This window comes from Gracilinanus agilis, chromosome 1 (assembly GCF_016433145.1).
Source record: "Gracilinanus agilis isolate LMUSP501 chromosome 1, AgileGrace, whole genome shotgun sequence".
NCBI classification, from domain to species: Eukaryota; Metazoa; Chordata; class Mammalia; order Didelphimorphia; family Didelphidae; genus Gracilinanus; species Gracilinanus agilis.
This window is the reverse complement of record NC_058130.1, coordinates 551711860-551728623: the sequence shown is the minus strand read 5'-3', so window position 1 is coordinate 551728623 and position 16764 is coordinate 551711860. Positions and strand designations below refer to the sequence as shown.

Below are 16764 nucleotides of genomic sequence, written 5' to 3'. Positions count from 1 at the left end.
TATGAAGACAGATTTGAACTCATAAGATGAATCTTCTTCATTCTAAGCCTGGCACTTTATATCCTGTGCCACCATGTCCTGAGTAGGCACTTATATTGACTGGTGGATTGGTTGGTCTAGAGAGGGAAGACCCATCACCTCCTTAGATAGCCTACCTCATTTTTAGATAACTAATTTTTAGGAAGCTTTCTTTCATTAAGCCAAAATTGTTTTCTCTGCAATTTCTACCAATTAAAGTTTTTCACTTGGGTATGAAAACGAGATTCACTTGTAAGTTCATAGGATGAAGGAGATATGGTTTGATTGCATCTCTTCTTAGAGAGATTTGGAGTTTTAGTAGACTGTAAGTTTGATGTTTCAGCAAAAAAAAAAAAAAAAAAAAAAAGCTAACATGATCTATGGCTACTTTGAGAACAATAGCTTCAAGTATTAAGGAATTGAAAATCCCACTGTACTCTCTCCTGATCTTTTTTATTGGATATGTTATAAAGTCGATGCCTTTCAGGGCTCTAGTTTGGACTGCATATTTCCTTAGAGTCCAACTCACTCACCTTCTGTGTTTAAGCCTAGTTCTGCTTTCTGGAGTTAAGTAGAAGAATCTATGCCCCATTCTACATAATAGCCTTAAAAATACTTGGGTTTATAGAATCATAGATCTAGAGACCTTAGAGATCACTTAATCAAACTCCATTAATTTTATAAATGTAGAAACTGAGACCTAGAATATATGACTTGTCTAAGGTCAAACAGTAATTATTATTATTTTTTAAAATCCGCATGTACTGTGTATTGGTTTCAAGGCAGAAGAGTGATAAGGGCTGTGCAATGGGAGTTAAGTGACTTATCTAGGGTCACACAGCTAGGAAGTGTGTGAGTTCACATTTGAACCAAAAACCTCTTATCTCCAGCGCTGGCTCTCTAACCACTATACCACCCAGCTGTCCTCATTCACACAGTCAGATTAGCAAAAATATAATTCAAACCGAAGTAGTCTCACTCTAATTTCTGTTCTCTTAGCACAGTACACTGTCTTCCTTAGATTTCTCTTTAGATGTACTAATAATTCCCCCTCCCAATTCCAACTAAATCCCATCATTCTATAATATAACATTATGAAATCCAACTATAATTTTTACTTTTTTAAAAAGCACATATCCTCAATCACAAATCATAACATTGTTCCTATAGAAATAACTGCCTCCTACTCCATCCAACACATTTTCTTACCTCTGACAGCAACACTGAGACATATTATGGAAGAATGTAATGAAGTCAGCCCTGAAAAGTTATACTCCAGAGAATTCTAGTTTCCCTGTTAACTTAATTTTGGTAAAGTAATCCAATATTTAATCCAATTAAAAAAAATTAAGCCAAGCCATTATCATTTTGTAGATTTTCATTTATTTCATTCATTTTTATTCACTTTTAGATTTCTTCTTGGACTGGAAGCTTCTGATCTTTCTAATCTTATCTCACAATGGGTTCCTTGTCCCTTTTACAGTTTAGTTTCTTTTCTGTAACTTGGTGAGATCACAAGAAATATGCACTATGCCAGGCACAGATGACTGTGATTTTATAACACAATAGGAAAGTAGTTTCTATTTTGTTTCTAATACTACCCTTTGTGATGATGCCTTATTTTTACATAGCACCTAAAGTTTTACCCAGCATTCTAATTGTATTCTTCATTTAATATTTACAATAACGTGACTGACAAGTTGTGTGAGCATGGATAAGTTATCCTCTCTGAGTCTTTGTGGTTGTTGATTAGTCATTTCAGCATTGTCTTATTCTTTGTGACCCCATGTGGGGTTTTCTTAGTGAAGATACTTGTTTTCTTCTCCAGCTCATTTTACAGATGAGGAAACTGAAATAAAGAGATTACTTATCTATAAATGGCAAGAATAACAATACCTCAGAAGATTGTACTTTGCAAATTTAAAGTGTTATAGATATGTGTATTGTGATTAATGAAGGCAGTAAGGTAGGAATGAATAGGCTATCATCCAGGGACTTTGAAGAAACCTGTTTTCCTGTAATCAGAAGTTTGTAGAGTTTTAGGATATGAAATTCTATGACTTAATGAGAGCTATATTATTGAATACCTGGATGCTAGGATGAGAAATGTATAATAAATAAACATTGAAGAATCTTAAGCAAATGAATGCTCAGAAGTTGTATTGAGGAGTTATTGTAGGACAAAGATTGTAGGATAGAATATGAAACTGAATTTGGGGTCAGTATTTTAAGTCCAAAGATGTTCCTTTCAAAATTTGACAGCTATTAGATTTTATCATTGTGTTTGGTAATTTGTTAATTACCTTTTTGACTGTATAAATACTAAACTATAATAAGATATTTTCTACTATGCTTAGTTTCAGATTAGTGATGTATAATAATGATGTCTCTATTTTCAAGTTCATGTTGCAATTATTAAAATGAATAGATGATAAAGCAGATATGACTCTACTATACTGTAAGGGATGTAGCAGTCTTCATTTGACCCAAAGATGTTACCAGGACCTGTTTCCTTTCCTTCCTTCCTTCCTTCCTTCCTTCCTTCCTTCCTTCCTTCCTTCCTTCCTTCCTTCCTTCTTTTCNCAGGGAATTTGGCATCCTGACCTTTCTTTACTGAGTCTTCAGTAGCTATGGTTCCTGAGGAGGCAGGAGCAACAGCACATTTACTAGAAATTGCCATGTTGAAGCTCCACAAGGTTTGCTTCTCTAGACAGTGGCTCTCTGCAGGGGCAGGTTGGAAACAGGTATTGGGGAGTGAAGTGAGGTACTGTTCCTGAGTTCTGGGCTCTTCTGCCTTTTCATTTATTTTATTTTTATCAATTGTAAGTGGCAGCCATGGCCACCCTTGAAAAATGGCTATCACGCTGAAGACTGGGCTAGAATTAGAGAGGACCAACATGCCAAGTGATGATTCATTCCTTCCTGTTCTTTCCTTACATGCCATTGGTCTGTCACATCTTTCCAGTAGAGCATTAGATGTATGTACTAAACTTCCAGTTGATGCCAAATAATTTAAAACTCATTTGAAATCTCATTAATTTTGCATCTGTGGCATTAACCTAATTTCCAAGCTAGTTGCTAGACTCATTATCATGAGTATTATCATTGGGTTTCAGAATCCTGAAATACATTCCTGTTTTTAACTGTTAAATACTGGTAGGCTTGTCTGTCAAAGAAAATGAGAGTAGTGAGATATCTTAGATTTGACACAATATGTGACTCAACATCTGCGCCAAGGACAGCCAGAAGTATAAAAAGAGTAGTTATGATGTAGGTAGGGCAGGAGTGGGTGTTCAGGAATGCAAATTGATTAGAAGCGGAGTGTCTGCAAGATAGTGCAAGTTCCAGATACAGGACCTTTTCTTGGCTAAAATGGCCGTACTCTGTGGGGGGAGGAATGCTGGGATTGGAGCTGGGACATCTGGTTTGGAATCTCAGCTTAAATTCTTACTTGCTGTGTGACTTTGGTCAAGTCAATTAACGTCTTTGTCTTTTTCCAAAAAAAGTGATGATGATGTTGTTGTGAGGAAGGTACTATGAATAAATGTATAATAATAAACTATAATACTTTGATATTCTTTTTAAGGCTTAGACTAAGCCTGAATATGAAGATAACATGTGTGCATGTATAATTCATTACAACAGAAATATGAAGGAAAGACATCAAAGCATGTTAACTACTTGGGAAGACATAGGGATAGGGATAGGGCCTAGATGATGTGTAATTTCCTAGATATAGGGAACTAACTCTATGGTAAGGAAATTCCCTCCTATAATGCAAGTTGATGCTCTTTCTGAATAAGATAATTATTTTAAGATATATGTGTGTGTGTGTGTGTGTGTGTGTGTGTGTGTGTGTGTGTGTGTGTGTGTGTGTATGTAATGGCAATAAGGGAGCAACATATGAAAGACAATGGCCATATTTTAAAGTTTCCTTTTGCTTGAGAATTTACCAAGAAACCATCTTTAGATCTTAATTGTTTGAAGAGGCAGAAAGAGAAAAAAATAAATCCAATTTCTAGAGTTTTTGTTGAAAGGTAAATAGCTGATGTTCCAGAAAGCTATTAAACAGTGTATACCCTTTGATCCAGTAGTTCCCCTTATAGATCTATGCCCCAAAGAGATCAAAGAAAGAAGTAAAGGACCCAGATACATACAAAAGGAAGCTCTCTTCATCCTAGCAAAGATTTGGAAACTGAAGGAGTGCCCCTTAATTGGAAAATAGTTGAACAAATTGTGGTATATGAATACTATTGTGCTTGCAAGAAATGATGAAGGGGCTGATTTCAGATAAATCTGGGGAGACTTATATGAACTGAGGCAAAGTGAGATGGACAGAACCAGGAGAACAAATTTATACAATAATAATACTGTAACAACAACTTTTAAGGACTTGGGACCTGATCCACACAGTGTAACCAACCACATTGCCAGGGGCCTTATGACAAAAACATACTATCCACTTCCAGTTTGAGAGGGTGGGTGATGGACTCAGTTCAGAATGAAATATTTTTATTTTTGTCTTTGTCTAATGCAGAAATTTGTTTTGCTTGAGTATATATATTGGTAACAGGCTTTGTTTTTCTTGATTTCTCAGTGGGTGGGAGTAAAGTGGGGAGGGAGATAATTTGGATCTTAAAATAAAATAAAATGGAATAAAAAAATAAAGGAAAAGTAAACAGCTGGTCTTTAAGCAGATTATGGTAGCTAGTTTTAATATACTTGATAAATAAAGGGATAGACTTTGATTACTAGCTCACATTTCTATAGTGTTATGGCCTACACAGCACTTTCTTTAGATTATAATTTTGCCATAAAGCAAATATTAATTGAAATGTTTGACTGGAAGGAGTACTTTGGATTCCTAGACTAGTGGTTTTTTTTTTTGGTTTTGTTTTTGTTTTTTTGTGGAATGATAGAGAACCTAGACTTAAGGCTGGATCGTGGGGCTTACTATCCTGTACCAGTCACTTCACCTGTGAGGGCCATCAATACATCTTCTCTCTTAAGTCCCTTCCAGCTCTACACCTACCTCCAAATTAGATCTGTTTTGAGATAAATGGTAGTGTACTGCCTCCTTAATGAATTGCAAATGCAGAAATGTTTAAAAAATAAAAACTCAAACCAATTTGTTTTGTGTAAACAATCATTCATTCTTAGTAACCAGAAAGTTATTCAGTGTTTCCCACAATTCTTTGAAATCATTAGCGATTTAATTAATCTTCAGGAGTCATTGCTGTGGTTCAGGTAATTATTCACTTACACAAGAAAGACAAATAGAAAACTCCTGCAGTCAGTTGGATAAATTACATGGTTCAGAGCAAGAGAACCAGTCTAAGTAAACACCAGAAAATGATACAGGAACAAAAATCTACAGCCCGTTCTGATCCCCATTTTAAGGTTACCTTATTTGCTACTTATTAACAAAGTATATCTCTCAACCTACATTTCTTTTCAAGTTTTGATCTAAGTTGCACATTAAGAAAACTATAAGTATTTAAATATAAACTATTGAATTTGACATTTGCTGAACAGAAAAATGCAGACAATAGCTGAATATTTTGTTTTAATCTTGAGATTAAATTAGTATTAAGCTACTTAATCCTAATTGCCTAGACCTTACTGCTTCTTTGAATTGATATTAGTATGCATTCTTTTTAAATGATATCAGTGAAACATTTCACTTTTTTAAAGAAAATTTCATTTAAAAGGTAAATATTCTAAATTAAAACTTTAATCTTTGTCTTGCCCACACTTATTTTGATTGCTCGATAGTATTGCATTTTAATAAAATGATATCTTTATGCCAACAATTGCTATTTCTTGTGCCTAATAATACTATATATCTAAGGAAAAGGTGGCAACTTTTCATCATAAAATAATAAATGATTTGAAAAGAAATTCGATGTTTCTGTTGTAATCTTTTAATACTTGAGTGGCTCCCTGGCTGTTTATAGCCAACCCCTCACCTTCTGCATTAACACTAAAGCGAGAAATGTTCCTAAGCATTTTTCTTAGGATTCCTGAAGTCGAGACAGACTCTGGATCGAAACATCTTTACACTTGGAATTTTTAATCCCCTGAATATTTCTAAATTGCTCAATTGAATTGTTAGTTATTCAATAAGCATTATTAGGCATTAGCTATGTACTAGTATTTTAGTTAAGTGCAAAAGCATATTCCTTTCCTAATACAAAAAAAGCCAGAAAATGGCCCCTTCCTTCAAAGAGTATGCTTTCTAATGGAGAAGACAACTTATAAATAAGAAATCACATATTTTTAATATATCCATGTGCTCACAGAGTGTAGATAAGTATTATATGAGGGTGATTAGAAAGCTGTGGCAAGAGTCCAGGTGAGATGTGATGAGAGCTTATTCTAAAGTGATGGCTATTTGAGTAGACAGAAGGGAAAAAAGAAGAATTTGAGTAGGTAATAGAACTTGGGAATGGTTTGGATACATGAGGTGAATGAGAATTACAATCAATTATAACATCAAGGGTTGCTAAAGAGAATAGGGGAAGAGTCCAAGTCCCAGAGTTTAGAGAACCTGGGTTCAAATCTGACCTCAGTCACTTCTCAGGTCCTTGGCTCTGGGAAAGTCACTTAATCATAATTTCCTAGACCTTACTGCTTCTTTGAATTGATATTAGTATGCATTCTAAGACAGAAGGCGAGGGTTTAAAAGAAAAAAAAGTATGACTCCAAGATTGTGGGCCTGCGTGCCTGGGAGGATACATAGGGATGGTGATACTGTGGACACTAATTGCTATGTTTAGTAGAGGGGAGCTTTTAGGGGTGAACAATTCTGTTTGGGTTTGTGGAATTTGAGATATCTAATGAACATCCTATTTAAAATGTGTGATCGGCAATTGGAGAAACACAACTGTCACTCAGGAAGGCGACTATGGCTAGATATATGGATCTGGAAATCATCTGCAGATAGATGATAATTGAACCCATGGGAGCTGATGAGATCACCTAGTAAGATAATATAGAGTGAAAAGGAAAGAGGGCACAGGATAAAAGCTTTGGGTGACACCTAAGGTAAACAGGAAAATTAGAAGAAAAAACAGCAAAAGGACATTGAAAAGGAGCTATCAGATAGGTAGGATGATAATTTAGGTCAGGATTGCAAAATTCTTGAGTGAAGTGAAATTATCCAGGAGAATGTGATCAGCAGTTTCAAAGTTTACAGCAAAGTCAAGGATGATCAAGGTTGAAAAAGGGCTTTTGGATTTGGCATTTGAGATATTTGTTCCTTTGGAGAGAGCAGCTTCAGTTGAATGATGAGATCAGGAACTGTATTGAAAACATTTAGAAAGAAAGTGAGAGAAAGCAAAGCATAGGTATCAGCTGTAGATGACTTTTTCAAGAAAGTTTAGCCAATGAAGGGGGAAGATATATAGGATGAATGTTTTAAGGGATGTTCAGATAAAATATGAATTTTAAGAGAGAATAAGAGAAATATAGATGTGTTTAATGAATAGGACGTTTTCAGATAGTCATTTTTCTATTAAAAAAGATGGATTAATGAGGTTTTCAGCTCTTGGGACAACAAACATAAATGAATAGATGAGGAAGTAAAAGTAGACTCTCATGGGAAAGTCTTTATTTAGTATTGTGTGTTTTGGTGGGGAGAAAGATAAATTTAAAGGTTAAAAAAGGCTATTCTACTGTTTAAAATTTAAATCCTTATATTGCATTATTGAGAATGTCAGTTCCAAGGATTTAGAAAGAATCAGGTTGCTGAGTTGAATTTAGATATTGAGGCAAGATATTGAAAAGATGTTTTGGAGTAAAGATACATTTTAATTTTACAGCCAATTAAGAATTCAATGTCTAGAAATATTTTATTATACTAACCAGTTCTATGCCAGGAGTATGAACAAATTTTAATTTAATTTTTAAATAAAAAGTGACCAATTCATGCTTTCAGATAAATTCATACTTATTATTCACAGTGTTGTAATGAGAACAGTGGTTAAGTATCCCAAAGATAGATGTAAAATAGTCATCCATTTTGCTGTGGAGATTGCTTCTACAGATTTTGCAAAAACTTAGTTCTGTGAATTTTAATGTGTGTGACTTAGCATAAAATCTTTAGTGATTTAATAAAGGTTCAAAGTGAGAGAGGAAACTCAGACTTCTTGCAATTAATCAAGAGATTTTTCTCAATAGTGAGACATAACTGAAAGTTTCTAGTGAAGTGATAACAAGGAAAAGTGTTTTTGTCAGAAGAGGTCATTGCCCCTGACATAGCCCCAGAAGCTTATTTACCCTGAAATGTATGGCCTTCATTGTCATTGCTTATTGGGGTTGAAATGTTGATATGTCCACAAATATCATAAAAATGTTTACAGATGTAAACTAATTTTGAGATTATTTGCACTTTAATGCTTTCCTTCCTTAAAGAATATCAGTCATAAAATTATAATCACTTATAATGCCCAAACTTTGGAACATTTAAAGATATCATAGAAACAAATGTAGGAGTCCTTTTTTGAAATTTAACATTTCTAGTTCAAGAGTAACCTAGAATTTATTCAAAAAATATAAAGAAATGTTCAGTTCAGATGCTAAATAATGTTAATTATGACTAAGACCCTGTGATAGGCAGCTTAGTGTATTAGATATTGGGCCTCCTTCCGCATCAAGAAAATCTAGGTTTAGGTCTCAGCTTTTGATCCATACTGCATCACTTTGAGGAAGCCACTATAAAACTGTGTGTTGTAGAACCCTTGGCATACTGTAGGAAATCACAGATTTAGGCAACTTCCAACTCCATTCTTTCCAAAAAAATCCCAGAGCAAACAGAAAATCCCAAAGTGTATGTCTAATAAATGAAGCAAAAGTCATGTTTCAGAGTGGTTTACAACACTAGTGCCTCACTTGCATTTCTTAGTGCCTTAATGATTCCCTGCAAAGCCAGGCAGCAAATGACTTATTGGTATCGTAAGCTGTTGTGATAATTTTGATGATGAGTTTAGCTATTTAACAATTATACTGTCCCTAGAAGGTATGGAAGAGGAGAGAGAGGGGAGAGGAGGGAAGGGGATGAGAGAAACAGACAGATAATCAGAGAGATTACATTTAGTGATTGGACTTAAAATAGGAGTGTGGCTATGGATTAGTGGGAGAATTTTTTAAGCACCTGTCTGTGCCATTCTAAGTGATAAAATGCAAATAAGAAAAATACAGTTTTGGCCCTGAATGAATTTACAGAATGGAGACCAGAGGAAATTGAAGGGGGTTGGGATAGGGAAAGTCTTTCAGTAGAGAAATGGTAGCCAAGTGAGAAATGAAGAATTGGCAGGGCAGAGAGTATTGATGAATGGGGTGTTTCAGCCTCCAGTGATCTTGCAGGATGAAGGAATTCCCAGGCTGTGGTGGTGAAGTCCAGAAGGGTCACTGGTTGGGAAAAAAAGAGACATCGACCATCAAACATTCATTAAATGCTTACTATGTGTCCTGCCCAAGAGCTCATAGAATGACAAAGTTAGAGCTAAGAGGGACCATAAGGACTCCCCACCCCCACCCCATACACTTCCACCCCAAGTTTGCAGAGGAAGAAACTGAGGTAAAAAGGAGTTCGGTGACTTGCCTCGAGTTACAGAGTGCCTAAATATCTGAGGCAAAATTTCAACTGAGATCTTCTTGACTCCATTTTTAGCATATTATACCATCTACCAAGGTAAAAATTAAAACAATTCCTGCCTTTGAATTGCTTCTTTTTTTTTTTTGGTAACAAACATGCAAACAGATGAATCAATAAAAAATATACCAAGTGGGACAGCTAACTGGCCCAGTGATTAGAGAATTGGGCCTACCTTGGGAGGACCTGGGTTCAAATCTAGCTCAATTCCTAGCCACATGACTTTGGGCAAGTCCCTTAACCTTGTGTTCCTAGCTTTTGCTGCTTTTCTGTCTTAGAATTGATAAGGTAGGAGGTAAGGTTTTGTTTATATATGTTTGTGTATTATTGATTATATAATGTTATAAAATTTATATAATGTCATCAAATTTAAATTTCTAAAATAAGAATGATCCTATTTGGGAAGAGGGAGGAGGGTAGAAGCAACAGCAATAGGTAGAGGGATCAGGAAAGGCCTCTTATGCTTTGAATGGAATAGAAGCAAATAGAGAACAGGAGTTTTAGCACGGGGCAGCATAGGGGATAGAGACATTAAGAGAAATGGAATGAGGGATTTCTTAAGAGCCATGTGAAGGTGATGCCTTATTTAACAAGTAAACCTTGTTAAAGATTAAACTTTGATCTGGCAGAAAGTCAAGAATAACATAGGACCAGAAAGCCAGGGTTGGAAGGCCCTGGGTCCAATCTCATCCCTAAGCAGGGCTCTGTTCTACAATACTATTGCGCCTCTTCTATGTTCTATCCATCCATTGTCTGTCCGTCAACTGTTTTTGATGTTTTACTTATTGGGTTGTCTGCCCACCTGCCCCTCATCCACCAGACTCTCAGTGAGTTAATTTTTTAAAATTAATTCATTAAAGTTCCCAGATTTCTCCCTCTTTCCCTTCCCACCCTATACTATAGAAGGCCTCATATATGTGTGTGTGTGTGTGTGTGTATGTGTGTGTGTGTGTGTGTGTGTGTGTGTGTGTGTGTGTGTGTACATATATATACATGTATTTATATGTATATTTTATGCCATCTATGTTTCTCTTTATCTTTTCTTTCTCTGAAGGTGGACATTCACGGTTTTTCTTTAAACAATATTTCTGTTTGCTGTTCATATTGCCCTCTTGGTTCTATTCATTTTGCTTTTTATAATTTCATGTAGGTCTTTCTGTGTATTTTAAAAATTAACCTGCTCATCATTTCTTACAGTACAGTAGTATTCTGTCACAATCCTAGAGTACAACTTGTTTAGCTGTTTCCCAGTCAGTGGGGCCGACCTCTCAATTTCTCGTTCTTTACCACCAGAAAGAGAGCTGCTGCTATATAAATTTTAGGAAATACAGGTTTTTCTTCTTTTTCCCTTAGTCATCTTGGGAAGCAGACCTAATGAGTAGTATTTCTGGGTCAAAGGGAATATACCATTTTATAAATATTTGGACAGAGTTAATGTTGATAAAGTATGAGTGGTAATTCATAAAGATTTTGTACACACATTTCTCCTCTCATCCTGCGAGTATATCACTGATCATCATTGATCATCCATGTTGTGACTGCTGAGTCATAGGAAAGAGTTGATTTGAATCTGATCCAGATAAAGAATTTGGATCCAGCAGGTATCATAGTGACCTTGCTAAATTAAATTCTACTTATTTGCAGAAGCAAATTAAGTTCATGCCAACTTAATTAAAATGAATTAAATTTAAAGCAATTTAAATGCTATATAGCCCCTTTTAAAAATTGAACAACTAAGTTTATGGTTTTGAGCTCTATAAATGTATTACTAATGGTAATGATTACTCTTCTTTCTGGTACTTAAGTAGTATTTTATATTTTCAAATGATTTTTAAAATGTTGATTGATTAATACACAAAATCTATACAATATCTGAGAACATAATCTATCAAAGGAGATTAAACTGATCCAATAAAGGTTATAAATGATCTGGTCAATGTGCTGCAAATCAAGGCTAAGAGAAGACTAAAGATATAAATCACAGAATGGCAGAATGTTCAAGCTGAGTCTCAGTGATTCTCTTGGCCAAATCCTTTATTTTAGAGTGGAGGACACCAAGGCCTAGAGAAAGAAAGAAACTTGCTCAAGGGCCCACAGTAGAACTTCAATTTAAATCCAGATCTTCTGAGGTTCAGGGTTTGTTTTCTTTTTTTATCATCATAGTATAGTAATTTATTGTCACTACCCATTAGACTCATTTGGGGTTTTCTTTTGCAGTGACACTGGAGTGGTTTGCTATTTCCTTCTCTAAATTATTTTTTACTGTTGAGGAAACTGAGGCAAAATGGTTAAGTGACTGCCCAGGATTACATAGGTAATAAGTGTCTGAGGCTAGGTTTGAACTCAAGAAGGTAAGTCTTCTTGATTCCAAATCTGCCACTCTATCCTCTGCACTTCCTAGCTGCCCAAAGAAACACAGTTAAGCATAATTAACAAAAGAGAAAAGAATAGCAGGTATGATCTACAATAAGGCAATATCGATCTTTCCACTGTGACACAGTAATGGCTTATTGGTACAGAATGTTACAATATTTTCAGATGTGGCTAATGTGTTAATTGTTTTGGTTGACTATATTGTTTCTGAGGAAAGCTTTTTTTCCTTTTGAGAGGAGATGAAGGGAAGTTGGAGGGAATGATAATGCTGTCTTCCCCCCTCTCTCCCAAAAGGAAAAAAAGAATGCCACACAATTGTTGAAATCTAGACAGAAGAGAGGAGAGAAGGAATTTGAAAAAGATAACACAGATGACCAGAGATTAATTGATATTACTTTTTCAATGTAATATGTATTTTACACTGTATATAGTAGATATACATAGTGCCAATCTACAATATTCTTTCTGTTTTTTTTTATTTATGGAAATGTTCAAGGATATTGGTGTTTGTCAAATTCATAATAAAAGAAAGAAAAATTTTAAAAAGTACACCAGTGCCCTTCCCAATCTGTCCCCCTACTCTAGTGAATGAATTCTTAACCTTTCATATGTCAAAAACTCTTTTGGTGGTCTCATTCAGGCTATATAGACCCCTTCTTATATTAACATTTTTAATTATTTAGGAAATTGCAGAATTTAAGTAAGAGGTTAATGAAAATAAAGATGTATTTTTCCCCCATCTGAGTTTATAGCCCCTGTCAAATCTAGTTTAAGAGCCCTGGCTCTTATGGAAGTGTAACTAGCACCACCATCTAGTTAGTTTAGCTCTCACATTGGATTCCCAGATTCTGCCATAATTTCTGAGGAATATTCTAAATGCTGTGTGAAGTACTACCTGTCCTCCCTGTTATTTTAGAGTCCTATAAAATCTGTTTTTACTCCGTTCCTATACCATGTTGTCAGTGGTCTTTAACTAGAGTTTTTGGGTATTTTTGCACAGATTCTCAGAAATCATCTAATCAAAAAGAAGCCTGAGAAAAAATTCTTTCTATGACATCTTTAATAAGTGATTAGCCAATCTTTATTTAATGGTCTCCCTGTATGGCTCAACTACCAAAAGAGTAGTTGTTAATAGCTCAATGTCATCCTAGCTGAGTCCTATAAGGTGACTCAAAAACTTATGCTTGGATCTGTGTTTTTGAATATTTTTATCAATGACTTGCTAGCCAGCCTGTTCACCAGTTTTAAAAATGGCAGCAATCTGGGAGGGATAGCTAATAAAGAAAGTCATGATACATAGGGATCTAGGCATTATAAGGGACTGAGAAAACTCTAATAAGGTTAAATTCAATAAGGATAAATATAAAATCTTATACTTTGGTATGAAAAAATCAACGTCACAGTATAAGACATGGCTAAACATAAATTTTTCTGACAAAGAGCAATGGGTTTTAGTGGATGACAAGGCCACTATAATTCATCCGTGTGACCAAAAAAATTAATCTGTCTGTGCCTGCATTAAGATGAGAATATCTTCGAAGAATAGAGAAGTAATAGGCACACTTGTCTTAACTCAAGTATTGTGTGCAGTTCTGGGCAACACAGTTTATGAAGGTCTTTGAAATGCTCGAAAAGCATTAAGAAGAGAATGAGGGGATGATGAAAGGCTTTGAGTCCACAGCATAGGAAGATGCACTGAAGATATTTAGCTTGGAAAAAAGAGTACTCAGGGGAGGTATAATATCTGTTTTCTGATATTGGAAAGCCTATCAAGTAAAAATTTGTTCTGTCTGCCCCTAAAGGGCAGAACCAGTAGCAAGAGGTAGAAAATGCAAAGAGTGAAATTTAGGCTTGATATCAGGAAAACCTTGTGAATAATTAGAGTTATGAAAAAATGGAATGAGTTACATCAAGTGATGAGTTCCTTTTTATTTTAAGGTCTTAAATTGGAAGCTGGTTGTACATTTATTATTATATTAGAGTGAAGATTCTTATGCAAGTTGTACTAAATGGTTGCTGAGGTACTTTCCAACTTCCTCAGGTTCCACATTTTAGAAAGCTGTAATTATTAGGAAGCTGCCCTCACCCTCAGACCCTAACCTGTCCAGATAGCAAATGTAAATCTCCAGCTCTATAAATTCCATTCAGTCTTCCTGATTCTGCTCAAGTCTTATCCCTTTGCCATATCACAGGACAGTGCCTCATATTTTAAAGGTAGAAATCTTCTAAAGTTGAGATCTTTCCCTAAATGTGGGGTCCAGGACCAGAAAGGACACTCCATATATGTTTTTATCCTAGAAGCTATAATGGAAAATCATTCTCCTTGTTTTGACTGTTTTAATTCTGTTCAATCAACTGATTGATGTAGGCATGGTTACCAACTCACGCTATATATTGTGTGGAGAACTTTCCTAAGAAATGCTGCTTAACCATTTCTCCCCCATATTTTATATTTGCAAGTATTTATTTTTTAAACTTGGGTAAATATAGGATGTTAACTGACCCATCTACTATTTTTTTTTACATTCATAGAGGCCACGGATTGTTATATGCCAACCTAATGCAATCATCATGACACATTTTTTTTTTGAGTACTGAAAAGACTCCTAAGGTTTACTAAACCCTAAACTGAAGAGAAACACTGTTTGAAAAAATAAGACCAGAATGAGAAAGAAAAATACCCAAAGAGGTGGTGAAGCCCTAGATGGGAATAAAAAAATGTTTTGTTTTGTCACTATTTTTGATTTAATAAGAAAGAATGATATGAGAAGTCAATAGCTGGTTACATAGATAGTATGACAATGGCTTTTGATTTCTATGAGAATTCCATCTACATCTGAATCTATTCATAGAAAAATACAAAAACATAGTTGAGTATTGCTGTGTCTTTGAAAGGTTTTATTTTTTATTCCCTTTGGATCACAGACAATATTTTTGATAATTTTCTTCTCTTGGCATTTTAATTTCTGGTTAATAAATCTTTTTCACAGATATTTGGATATATAACTGCCAAAAAGCTGATAATTCAAAATATATGTTTTGACAGGTCCACTTTGATGGCTGGAGCGACAAGTATGACTACTGGATGGATGTCGATAGCCCTGACATTCACCCAATAGGATGGTGCAATATGACAGGTCACCCACTAGAAGTGCCATATCGTAAGTACAGTTTTTTCATTTTTCTTTTAATTGCCTTGTATGCTTTTGAGCCTTAAGGTTAACTTTTTTTCATATTTCAAATAGCCAATTATTTAACAGATTAAAAAGTAGAGGGTCATTGAAAAGCAATAAACAGAAATGATTAGTCATATATAACAAATTAGGGTATTCAGAATGGATTTTTGATAATATTACCCAAACTTGATGGTATTTTTTTTTTAACCCTTGTACTTTGGTGTATTGTCTCATAGGTGGAAGATTGGTAAGGGTGGGCAATGGGGGTCAAGTGACTTGCCCAGGGTCACACAGCTGGGAAGTGACTGAGGCCAAGTTTGAACCTAGGACCTCCTGTCTCTAGGCCTGACTCTCACTCCACTGAGCTACCCAGCTGCCCATTGATGCTATTTTTTAAGAGTGGAAAAAGCAAATTAATGTTCATCTTTTATGTGAAGGTCTCGTCTTTGTCAGTATAGTGCATTGCATTATACTTTTGAAGCAAATCTCTGTATACCTACTGGAGTGTGTAAGCCTTAGGGGATTCAGAACTGGGTATTCGTTGTCTTTCTATCTAGCCTATCACTAGCACTTTGCCTCTCATATAGTTTACTGATAAATATTTGAATGAAAAATTAACAAATGCATGAGTGAATATATTTAATCCTCAGGGATGTAGACTTTGTACATATTCTCCTGTAGGATTTTTTTTTTTCAGCATGCTATCTGCAGAACGTATTTGTGTACAATGGCTAACAATTCTTGATTTTTTTATTTTTATTTTTTGGTCACCATTGAGAATTTATTTCCCCAATCTGAAAAGGAGAACTACCCAGATAATTTTAAACCTGCGACCAGGGCCTTTAGGGTTTGGGACAGCAAACCAAGTGACTGGTTGCAGCAAAGTGCAAGAGGGAAGGAATAGAAGGGAGCAGAGTCTATATGCACTGGGGCCCATGTCTTTCTTGGTGAGGCCTTGTGGTGTGAGGATGGGCCCTGCCTGGTGACAGTGGCCTGGATTCCAAAGGAGAAAGTGGGGCTGGCTGAACAGGGCCCCAGGTTGGCACTAATCAAGTCAGTTCCTTCTACCAGGCCAAACCCCAGATTCCAAGGCAGGGGCTGGGGGCTCTAGCCAGGTCCAAGAGAGGCTCAACCATTGACTTTATCCTTCTGGGGGAGCTCATCATCTTCCAAATAGGCCTTGAGATTCCCCAGGAAGTAGATCTACCCGGACCCCAGAGAAGTGACTGAACAGTGAAGAAACCCCAGCTTTTTTTTTTTTCTGTGCATAGTTTCTTTTTTTTTTTTTAAACATTTATTAATAATCATTTTTTAACATGGTTACATGTTTCATGCTCCTACTTTCCCCTTCACCCCCCGCACTCTCCCCACCCATGGCCGACGCACATTTCCACTGGTTTTGTCATGTGTCCTTGATCAAGACCTATTTCCAAATTGTTGGTGGTTGCATTGGTGTGGTAGTTTCGAGTCCACATCCCCAATCATGTCCACCCCGACCCATGCGTTGAAGCAGTTGTTTTTCTTATATGTTTCCTCTCCTGC

At 35.7% G+C, this 16764-nt stretch overlaps 1 protein-coding gene across 1 annotated transcript in view; it reads left to right on the top strand.

The window, feature by feature from the left end:
* L3MBTL4 (L3MBTL histone methyl-lysine binding protein 4) overlaps nt 1-16764 on the top strand; it is a 435253-nt gene that overhangs the window by 119060 nt on the left and 299429 nt on the right. Inside the window, 1 exon segment of the mRNA XM_044666781.1 lies at nt 15093-15207. Coding sequence (XP_044522716.1) covers nt 15093-15207 — 115 coding nt within the window.